Here is a 12,352-nt window from a genome sequence, read left to right as displayed (position 1 = left end):
GGGGTACTTTTTGCTCAAGGTATACATGCAAATGGCATACCTTGATTGCTGAAGCCCTGAGTTAATATCATACCACAAAAAAGAGGGGTTTTATTGTTTAATTGCCAAAAAACCCATGGCACACCCCCATTTTTCAGACAAAAATTGAATTCCCTTGAATTCACCAAGTCATTGGTTAAACCAATTTTAAATTACATTTTCAAAAAAGCAAATTAAAACATTGGGATGGCTAAAGGAAAAACAATTCTTGAATGTATCATAAGGGAGTTTATAATTTTAGGGGGATTAATACTATTATACCATAAAAAGTCAAACTAATACTTTATAATAGCAAACTTTACACGTCAGCGTATTTTATGTGTTTTTTTTCTCAAAAAGCATTAAGGAAATGGGAAGGGGGTTATGTTGGGATAAAAACGCCCTCTTATACAGCCCCAGGGACCCAGGTTGAGATTGTACAACATGTACATTAAGCAGCCATATATCACTCATAAAATAATTATGATCTATCATTTTCAGTGCAGTGTTTTCATCTACCCCCTATATCTCCTGCAGAATTATCCCTCCCAGCAGCCTCTCCATATTACGAAGCCTGATATTGTACGCTGGTAATCATTAACAATATTTATCAAACTGCTCACATTTAAACAGGAAGGAAAATCTTTTTTTTGCTTTCTTCCTTGACGGAACTGCTCCCAGTTGGCAAAACTACAATAGTGATTTCAGGAAAGGTTAAAAAATACTTGGTGACAACAATATAAAAGTTGGGTGAAGTCAAAATCTTTTGCTTGGTTTTATTCACAAAAAAGAAATAGAAAGAACATATATTCAACGGATCATTGACATAGATATGAATCTAATCCTCCCAAGTTGATTTAGGGCTTATTTAAATGCAACGTGTTAATAAGTATTACATTGCATGGGAACATGTGTTGTTCTAGGGAAACTCGTTGATTATCAATGGCTGACAATGCACCCAAAGACCCATTTCTTTAAACGCACTACTATGGATTGCAATTACAATTGTGTTGCTTTAGTTCATTGGAATGATATTAAAAATAAATGCAATAAAGTGCATGCTATGTGCAGTATCGGTACTGGATTTTTATGAGCATAGTGGGAAAGTGCAGCCATCGAAGGAACACACCAGCTGAATGCATTAAGCCCAATTTTAATGTACAGCAATATGTAATATGTTGTCCCTATGTAAATGCAGTTTATTATAATTATTATTATTAGAAATAATAATAAAATAATGATAATAATTATAATAATAATAATATGGGCAATGGGGTATTTCTTGCAAAATGTCAGCTGTCAGGTGAAAGGACAATAGTGGCCTTACAGCCTAACTAAAGACTGACACTGTGCTGCTTTGACTGGGAGAGAATACAAGTGCAGTAAATAGCTCCAAACAAATCTATCCCTGAGAAAAAAAGCTGCACTATTAAAACATAAAAGTGGACATTTAGATTTTTTAAAATGTCAGTTTCTGTTTGGTTCTCTGTAATAAAATCAGTAGAATGGTATAACTAACTGGTGACAGAAAAGCTTCCCGCAGATGGAAAACCCCTTTAAGCAAAAGAACTGTTTTGCTGGGGCTCAAATGGAGTTTTTAGCTCACATAAAAAAGGGTTTAATTGAGCTGTTCTATAAATGACGAGAGGAAACTCTTATCACATGCTCCCACGTTGCTGTACAACTATCGTATGGGGAAGAAAAAGTGTGAAAAGTGTTCAAGTCACCTACTAGCTGCAGACATTATCAGATCATAATGTGAGCCCTGCAATATATTTTTGTGGTTACCAAAATGGTTACTCAAACAGAGAGCTTACAGCACACCACAGGTTGATTGCATAAGATAATGTAAAAAGTCCAGGTTTTAATATAAAGATCTACCCACAGTTTCCCTATTCACCCTTTCTATACTGTCCACGTCAGTCTTTTGAAGAAGCTTTCAAGATACCAGATGAAATAACTAATAATTATTAAAAATATTTTTGGAGGTTTTCAAAAAGGTTGAGACTAAGGATAGACTGTGGTTTGCCACCGAGCTGAGTTTGTGATGAACTCTGCCCATTTGTACAGTGGCCATATGTGTCAGTTCCCCTGGTCATCCAAAAGTAAGGGGTTGTGGTATGTGGCAGTCCCCTCACTATAAAAAATGAGATTTCCAGCAGCCATTTGTGGGTGTTGAATGTTGACAGGTGTAGTGGGGGGAGAGACCAACAATTCTCTACAATGTGTGAATTGAAGTGTGGCGGACTACCAGTACTTGTGTAGCCCCCCCCCCCCCAACAATCACACATTTTACAGACCCAATAGTCCTTTTTTTAGCTGTTGTACCCACATTTTTATTTTATTAGGATTTATTTATATTTAAAATTACCAGCACAACCAACACAGCTCTTATTCCTACCAACACTTCTTCCTCTTGCTTTTATCTTCAACACACCCTGGCCTTAACCTTTTCTCAAAACAATCAGGGCACACCCCTCACTCCCCTGGGCTCCTTTACTACCCTGAGTCTTATCCTCCAAGGCAGGACTTTATTCTGACTGTGGTAGCCAATCAGCTCCTTTTCCCCATCAGGAGCTGGCACTCATTGGCTAAAGGAACGGTCAGCAGACACAGTGGGTGGGGCAGTGGGGAGACAGATTCTAATAAAGCCTCTGGCAAATACTAAAAGCAATGTAAGAAAAAAAGCCTCCTCCAGGGTGGGATTTAATTCGAGGTTGGTTTGGAGGAACTGTCAGAAGGCACAGGGGGTGGAGCAGAGAGGGACTGACTGTAATAATACCTTTGACAAGAGCTAAAACAATGTATGAAAAAATCAGGCACAATTATCCCTTGATATGGCCCACCCCTAAGGAATGGCGAGTTAACAAGGTTAGGTTGGAGTGTGAAAGTTAAATATCCAAGTATACAAAACTCCAATTCTATCTTTTGAGGATTTCACCTCATGAAATCTGTTTGGGAGTCAACCAACAACATGCTGGGTGATCCCATTGGTGGAATCCCTGAAAAATACAATAAATAAAGACATGATTTAGTCCATGAATATCCAACCATGAGAAAAAAACAGTTTGGATGTAACTTTTAAGACTCGGTGTTCAAAAGGAACTTTAAGTCTAGCAATTAACAATTAAGAACATTTAGCACATAGGGAGGAAACAGGTTATACCGGCTTAGCAATGGCTGACTTGCTAAGTTCATCCATCATGTGCAAGTTTATGCAAATCACTGCTACTTCTAAATACTTATTACACGGGCCTCTCCCAGTCCCAACCCAATCAGATCTGTTCCTGATACCATCTTGCCTCAAGCCAAATACTTCTTAGATTCCTTATTCTGTGTACCTTCCTCATGTGACACAGCAATGACATAGAAATAATGGACATCATTATTTTCATTTGTGTTTAAATAGATAAGGGAAGGGGAAGAATTGTTTAGTTGGTCAGTACCATTCAGTGCTCAGTAATTACCACTGATATAAATTGGCACAATTAGGAAAGTAGGAAAGTCCATATCTACGTCATTCTTCTGGTTGACCTCATAGAAAAACCCTCTCTATCTCCCTGAACTCCCCTTTTGACACTCTTTTTTTGAAAACTTTCCCTAAATCCAAAAGTCTTCCTACCTATCACACTACTTTATGCTTCTGTGTGACCATTGGGTGGTCCTCATTACAAATGTTTGACTTCATAATGTTATTAGTACTTCTGTGAACCCAGGCTATAGTATGTCAATAACAGCCTATGATTATTGGAAGTGGGTTCAATGTGACTGGCTGTTTTTCGACCCTATAGGGACCTACGGGTCTATACTGGACCATTGGGTGGTCCCCAGTACAGAGTTTTGACATCATTATGTCAGTAACATTCTCTGTAATACCATGCCATGAGGCCAGGCTGAAGGTATATGTTTATGATTGCCTAAGTTCCTTGGTAGTGCGTTCAACAAGGCTGGCTGTCATTCAACCCTACAAGGGATCAGAGACCTACAGGTCCATACAGGACCATTAGTTGTTCCTCAATACAGCGATTTGATGTCATGATGTTGTTAGCATTCTCTGTAATACTTTACTATGAGCCCAGTTTAAAGGTATGTGTCCATGATAGTTTAGGATTATTGAAAGTGGATTTAACGAGGCTGGCTGTCATTCAACCTTACAAGGGATCAGAGACCTACAGGTCAATACAGGACCATAGGGTGGTCCTCAATATTGCGTTTTGACATCAGTATGTCAATTCTTTGCAATACTGTAAAGTGAGCTCAGACTAAAGGTATGAGTCCATGGTAGCCTAGATTTATTGGAAGTGGGTTCAACGAGGCTGGATGTCATTCAACCCTACAAAGATACTCGAGACCTAGAGGTCCAAACAGGACCATTGGGTGGTCCTTAATACAGCGTGTTGACATCATTATGTCAGTAGCACTCTCTGTAAAACTGTGCGCCCAGGCTGAAAGTATGTGTCCATGATAGCCTAAGTTAACTGGAAGTGGGTTCAACAAGGATCAGTGGCCTACAGTGAAGCAAGCATTAAAGAAGAGGGCGAGGGCCGGCCATGTGATGTTTCAGGCCAATGCCTTTCTCTTCTTCTGTAAAGAAGCAGGATCCTTCTTGCAGGCATTGATATGAACATTTTCCTAGGTGGGGGAGCTTTCCAGAGGTGGGGTCTTCTTTTTGGTATGACTTTAGCAGCAGAGGGATATTTGCCATGGGCAAATGTGCAGTTCTAGATCGGTGGACCGCCATACCTAAAATAATGGCATTATAGAAGGACCTGGATGGTGGTTTGTTGTGGTGATATCATGATTTAATCATGAGTAGTAATAATTTAAAACATGCAAAATGGGTTAGATATTTGTACAGAGAAAAAAAAAAGGTTTCCTACGCTACCTTTTCTTATACTATACAATATCATATTATAATTACGGAATACTTATCATTTGCAAATCAATGCTTTGGCATAACCAATCTCACATCCAAACTTACGTTAATTGTTGGCGATTCCTGGACAGTTTTATAATTCATCTCTTGAAAGTAGATGTTCAGTTTTGCAACCCCGTTCCTGTGGACATCAAATTTTATTGGATTATATTGTATGAATGGTAAATAATTAGTGAAAATCTTTGTTTCCTGCCATTCTCAGTTGTAATATGGAGATTATAGTTTCTCATACCCGATAATATTGTGTTATGGGGAATGTAGTACCATTCAGGGCTCTGTTAGACAGATTTCCTCTCACTTCCTGTCCTACTGGTAACATTTTACCAGACAGGAAATGAAAAAACTCTCCCCCATTGCCAGCAGGGTGGAAAGTGAGAATAAATGTTTTGAGTGAAAGCTCGGATCGCAGAAAAGCCGTATTAAGGAACACTTTTGAAATACTTGGTATTGCAATAAGCTTGTGAAATCCAATGCTAATACAGTCAAGTAAAGCAAATCACATACTTCGGCAGACTACAAAGCATGTGAATTTTGACATAAAATAATGCATATTTTGAGTGAATAAAGGCTGAATAAAGTGAACTTTATTCAGTACCCAGATCTTACATACTAAACTTATATATTCTGTACAAGCAATAAAAACATTTCTAGTGACCCCTAATTCATCTCCGTATCTGTAAGCATTGTGGAGAAATTTAACTTTCAATACACAGCTATTAGCCATCATCTACCAAAATGAGATAGGAGAATGAACATAGATAAAAAAGAAGAAAACAATGTACTTACCTTTCAGTCATGTTGGACTGGGACAGAGTGTGAAGCACCCAGTCCTGTAATGAAAAAAATTAATGCTTCAAATACAATAAAACATTACAAAATAGGGCCAGTTCACAGAAAAAGGGACTTTCAGTTACAGGTTGATCTTGGTTGTAGGAGATGTAACTTTTTGTAACTCCTGAGGACTTCAATAACAAGTTCTCTCGATCATGGTTGCTGGAACCCACCTTTGTTTTCGGGGTGTTCCTGACAACACTTGGATGTTTCCACTTTTGCTTGGTCCTTAATGGAACCATAAATGAAGCATCCAGCATGGATGGTGGGAACATTTCATAATGGTCACAGCAGGCATGCTGAACCAGGATACCTGGAGATCTCACCAACAGACTTCCATAGATGTTCAGCATAAGGTCTACAACAACCTGTACTATGGCCCTTGGGTGGACTGATTGTTTAAAATTACAAAGTGGACAAACTTTTTTTATATAAGGGTGGTGTGGAAAGGTTCTTTATATATATTATCTATATCCTATTGGGGAGATCTGTTCCCATTGCATGTCCTAGTGATCACATGGAAACAATGCATAAATCTTCCAATATGGACACCAAACCTCAATAATAATTAACAAAAATTTCTAACGCCAATGTAGGGCAAATTGTAGAGTATTATAACACAGATAATATGGCCTAAACTAATTATATATTTTATAGATACAATTAATGGTTTCATTTTAGCTGAAAACAGATCTGCAAGCTGAATGAGGGTTACAATATTGTTGGTTAAAGGACAGGCGCTTGAGTAATTATGGAAATTGTGGAATAAATTGAATCATAGCAAATCATTGGAATTCTACTCAGTATCTTTAAAAACATGGACAATCCATTGGTATATTGAATCTACCTTTAACCTTTAAATGGACTTTTCATGCATGGAAATATAATTGCGAAGGTCTCCATCTATATTAGATAAGACAACGTTGTTGGCACCAAGTGATAATATTACAAGGAAACAATGATGGTTCCAGTCAACAACTGAACAGGCCTTCTGAAGATGAACTCTTTCACATATCACTGCTCATTGGGTGATCTAAGTACTGTAGAAGGATTATTTGGAATATTTAATATTTCTCTTCTGTAAATAACTGAAGGATGAAGCTTTGCAGGCAGGATTGAAGGCAAATTTTCGAGATTATAACCGGACAAGTCTGGTGGAGATATCTCACCACTTGGATTTCCTAAGAAACCTAGGTTAGCATTTGATTGAAGGCATGGAAATTTGAAGTATTCATTTTGTGAAGACAACAAAAGTACATCAATGGGCAGAAGGGGTGGGAAACTACTAAAAGTATAAAATGCAGGCAACTGGAGATTCACATACCAGCAGTAACCTTACAAACCTTCATGTCATGGACAAATGGTGGGCTGTTGGTCTGTAAAAGGTCTGAAACGCCTGGGTAATATCACTTAGCCCCAACCCCAGATGTTTCTGTTGGGTTATCACTAGGTTTGGTTCACTCCCTGATCAAAAAGAATATACAGGAGGGGCTACCAGAAAGTTCTAAAGCTTTAGTTTACAAAAAAATTGGATTTTTCAAGAACTTTACAGGATATGGCTGCTGCAAGCCCCCTCTAGGTGCCTGCACTTCATACCTGTACCAGTTTCCCCATTGAAGTCCACCACAAAATAATAGTTCAGCTTTGCATGGCTTTTTCCCAAGTAGGTGAAGCCAAAAACACTGCCAACTCCTTTTTTTCCTACCTCACTGGCTTTTGTTGGCCATCGAGAATATCCAGCATTCAGTTGGTAGTCAGTCACCCTACGGAAAAGTATTTAAGATTTAGGACATTATAGAAAAAAGCACAAAAGTCAATTTTACAACAAAAATTGGACTTCCTATGGTAAATTAGATTCACATTCATCTATAATAGGAAATAAAACAATGCAAAGGCTACAAGCCAAGTGACATAAAAGGAATAGGGGAAATCGGGTTGACTGTTTTTCTCCACAGGAAGCATGTTGAGAACATGTTGGACTCCCTAATGGATGTTTTCCAGCATTGTATCTGGTTCATAGGCTTCCGCTGAAGGAGACATGACTTAGCAATTTTTAACTAGTTACAGATTCAGTGAAATGCTAATAAATAATACAGAAATATAAAAGCATGTATGATATTCTAAAAAATGGAGAAGCCTTCCAGTGCTCTTTTTTCTTTATGATGGCGGACAAAAGTCTACAGAACTTTATAGGATATGCATACCATTCATATTAGTCTCTAACCTCAAACTAGATAACTATATTTATTTGGATCAAGGTAACTTTCTTTCTTTTCTTTTTTTTAACTTTTTATTGAAGGATGTTTCAATAAATAACAGTAAAAACAAAACAACAATCAGGGTATAATAAATAGATTGACATAAAATATACAAATGTGTAGAAAAACATACATGGAATAAAAAAATAAAAAAAAAAAACAAGGAAAACTAAACAGAAACAAAAAGAAAAAAAAGACAGGCATATGAAAATAAACTTATATAATATGGAAGGAGGAAGAAAAATTCACATATCATCTATGAAGACAGGGGGGGGTCATTTTCTAACATGCGCAAAGCATATGTTATATACATATGTTCAAAAGTAGACATAATCTGACGTTTTATTGAGACTGGGTCTCTCTATAGGATTCCTATGTTTCAAAAAAGTTCCCCACCTTAGTTTCTTTACCCAGATGCCTCAATCCAGGCCATTCTGAGAATTTTTTCTAAAAAAGCCCAAGTCTCGGTGGATTTGGGTCTAGCCATTTGTGTAGTAAACTCTATTTCGTATTGGTATTTTTGGTTCTGCACAGTTGATCAGATAAGTAAGGGATATTTACAATATAACCATACCAAGTTGTGGGGTCTCCATAATATCCATATTTAATACATATGCAGATGGAGAAGAACGGTATTTAAAAGTCACAACACGTTTCACAGGAGTATTTTTCTTCTTCAGGGGGAATATTGAATCTTAGAATTCAATCATAAGGGTAACTATGAACTTTATCAGGAATTGTGGTATTTGATTGTGACAATTTTTGTATATGTTAAAAAACTCATTTTATTTATTTTTATTATAAGGGTTTTTTTGTGACATCAATCTCCCTAAAGAAGGGGGATACTCCTATAAAATAGATTGGGATTTCAGACTATCGTTCTTCTCGGTCGGCGTATGTATTAAAAATATCTGTTACTCATCTGATCAATTGTTTGATTTCAATGTAATTCTAAATAAAAACTTTTTTTTTGATATTTTAACTGCAAACCTATCTTTCTTTTACACAACTCCTTACTTTTGGACTCCACCGTAGGGTGAATAATCATGGTACTTTTGGCCTGATATCTGTATATTGCGGAATAGAGGTTTACAAAACTACACCCTGGAATTACACATTTTCTCAAAAGAATCAATTGGAAAACTGTGTCCCTCCTTGGTGAAGTCGTGTAATAATGAGACCCAAATATACCCATACACTAGCATGTTTTTTTGGTTTTATACGTAAAAATGTAATACATACAAATAGGCAGTTTCACTTTCCAGAAATTTCTGCAAAAATTTGCAATTTTTGCAAATTTGGCAAAACGAATTGAAATGAAGGGGAAATGCGAAATTAAAGTGGTTTCTAGGGGTTCGATGAGCTTAAATGGCTCTTGCGGTTACAGAAGTTTTGGAAAACCCAGGCTCATTGTAACCTCTTTTAATTTTTTTTCCAAAGCAACTAAAAAAAACAGGCAGTGTAATTTTGGGTTTCTTTGAAAATGGTTAATGGGACAAAAAGATGGGTTAAATATCTCCATGGGACACTAAAAGTATTTAAAACACTCTATAAAATCCCCTACTCTACACAAAATTTAAAAAATAGTATTGACTATACATACACTTTGTGTCTGCCCAAAACCTTGGACCAACTGGATGTTTGACAATGGAAGTCATTCCCCTCTGTCTCCTATGTGGGGAAATTTCATTTTGAGCTACTGAGATCTGTACACCATGGGCTTTTTACAATAAATGAGGAAAATGCAAAATTAAAGACTTACAAATATCCCTATGGACAAGTAACATTTAAAGCAGAAATACCCACCTCTGCTTCTGAGATGTGCTCTCTCCCCAGAGCTGGCATCTTCCACCGAGATTTGGCATCTTTAGCCATCTTGATTTGCAAGCTCAGGATATTGTAACTCATGGAGTTCATTCATCCTGCCGCACTGTAAACTTTGTACTGCGAAGGTATGAAGCTTTATAACAGTAGAGGCATAGGAGTCAGTTTATTAAGCAGTGAATCTGACATTCACCAAACATGATCTGGTGGAGCATCAATCATGGACCATTAAAAATGCATGGACCTGGCAGATGCAACACCAGAGAATGGTGAATGTCAGGCTCACTGCTCTATCAATAGACCCCATAGTATGTTTCTTCTGCTTATAATAATTTGCTAAATCTTTTTTGTAGTTAATTAATTATTCATTATTCATTCAAATTAATTAATTTATTCGTTGAAAAATGAAAAAGCAACTTACACTGGAATGTAAAATATATAGATTTAGGCATTTATAAGGATGTGTAAAATGCTCAGAATAAGGCAAAGGGCCAGCCCGGGGAGCTGGCAGATGTGAGCCTGGCAGATGGAGGATGAATCACAGTTAGTGAGGAATTACTGACACGCGTAGGCAAGAAGCTATGACAAGTCATTGCAGATATTTTCCTGGCAAATTACCGGCAGTAATCGTCCATGTTATATGTAGTGAAAGCAGAAAAAGGCTGGTTTTGATTTTTAAGGAATTCACACATTTCAGATAAATTCTCCAAAAGTTCTGTTTTTACTACCAAAATTGTGGTTTTACACTACTAGAAACTATTGATGCTATATGGGCAAAAATTATGGACATTGGAAACTGGAAAAGGAAAGAATATTGATTGAGAATTGTTGTGCAAAAAAAGATTTATAATGAATTTTTGACCCAAAGGTACCCTACCTTTTGGCAAATTTTAGTCTTTAGGATGAATTTACAAATTCTTTTACATATTTATTGAGTTTTTTTTTTTTTTTGAAGTACGATTTTAGTTTTAGATCATTACAAAGGGAAAAATGAACAATAAAGGGAAGAAGAAAAAAACTAGTTTGAAACAGAAACAAACATAAATATAATTTAAATGATAGATATCTGCATAAGGGGATCCTAATTTGAGAAAGGATGCACAGTGACTGGCACCTGAGAGATGTGGAATTACAAGACTCCATGGGATGAGGGAAAGCCAGGTTGGAGGGTACCACTCTCCGGGACCAATACCAATACTATCCAGGGACTCTTATAAGCCTAAGTCACTACTTAAAGAGCCATTGAATGTACAATCAAGCCAGGGCTGTTATTGTTAGGAGACGCTCTTCTGGCCAACAATCCTGGGCCGTGTCCCACTGTAGTAGAGCGTGCCCAGCCTATTCCCTCAGGCAGTGGCGCTTATTGCAGCAGAGGAGTTCTAGGAATTAGTGCTCTGTTGGTTGCAGCATCCTTGTTTCCCTTTATCCCCTGTACTGAGACTGCACAGCTGTAGGGAATTTGGAGTAGTGCTGCAGTTGATTAGCAGAATGTTCCTGATCAATCCCATGCTGCCATATAGCCTTTCTGCTCTCTAATTGCAGTGCCTGTTGTAGTGTTTAGCTGGGCTAATCTGTGCAGGAGATTTTCTTGAGGTATTTATGGTTGCTGGCCATTGCTTGTTCCTGAGCCATTGATTATATGCAGCCTCAACCGATCTCTGCCTTGTGCCTACTCCCTCTGTACATCATTTGGTGGATGATGACCCGTGTGTGACTTTGGCTTTGTACTCTGGATTGGCCTTGAAGTTCTTCTGCTGCTTAATCTTTGGGCCCCTGGTCTGCTGCCAGCCCATCCTCAGACATTATTCTTTGTGCATTACGTCCTTGGGGCAACCATGTTCAGGGAGACACAACCAGTCTCCCAAGGCTGAATGTGGGCTTACTAAGGGTGAAGACGTTAGATTGGGGTACTGGTGTCAGGTGGGGACTGCTGGCCTTTCAGTCCTTAATGTAAAATTTATTATGATTTAAGATCAATGCAATAAAGTTCTCACAGATAAAAATGCGTCTCATGTAGTTCTTTACATTCCCAAAGTGGATCTTGCTATCACCAAGCCAGCTGAACTAAAATATGTGTGCAAAATACACTCTTGCTGAGAGAGATCCTCCAAACCAGGGTTTCTCAATCTTTTAAACATGGTGGAAACCCTTGGAAAAACTTCCAGGTCTTTGGGGAACCTCTGCTATATAAACTTTATCCACAGCTTACAGAACATTAGTGTGATGGTCTGTAGGAAGAATGACTCTTACATTGCTGGCTAGGGAGAAGAACACCCTGCTCATTGCTCATGAACCTCTAGCAACTTCTTGAGGAATCCTGGTTCAGAAACACTGGTCCAGACTCATATATAAGGGGGCAAGGAGGGTTGGGTTCAGAATTAAGGCTTATGAATAAATTGGGGTGTTGTAATACCATTGTCCAGATTTGATGAACTCAGGGACAGTCCCTTCATATATAAAACATGAAGCAGTACACATCTTCCAA

The 12,352-nt window shown here is 37.8% G+C and overlaps 1 protein-coding gene across 2 annotated transcripts in view; it reads right to left on the bottom strand.

The window, feature by feature from the left end:
* Window positions 1-12,352, bottom strand: part of SCNN1A (sodium channel epithelial 1 subunit alpha) — a 51,555-nt gene that overhangs the window by 2,355 nt on the left and 36,848 nt on the right. For both annotated transcript variants that reach the window (XM_072423845.1, XM_072423846.1), the window contains exons 10-12: window positions 7,491-7,548; window positions 5,741-5,784; window positions 5,000-5,075 (exon numbers count right to left, since the gene is read on the bottom strand). In XM_072423845.1, the coding sequence (XP_072279946.1) occupies window positions 5,000-5,075; window positions 5,741-5,784; window positions 7,491-7,548 (178 nt within the window). The remainder of the gene's footprint in view (window positions 1-4,999; window positions 5,076-5,740; window positions 5,785-7,490; window positions 7,549-12,352) is intronic.

This window comes from Pyxicephalus adspersus, chromosome 10 (assembly GCF_032062135.1).
Source record: "Pyxicephalus adspersus chromosome 10, UCB_Pads_2.0, whole genome shotgun sequence".
In the NCBI taxonomy this organism is placed as follows: domain Eukaryota; kingdom Metazoa; phylum Chordata; class Amphibia; order Anura; family Pyxicephalidae; genus Pyxicephalus; species Pyxicephalus adspersus.
This window is presented reverse-complemented; position numbering and strand designations above follow the sequence as displayed.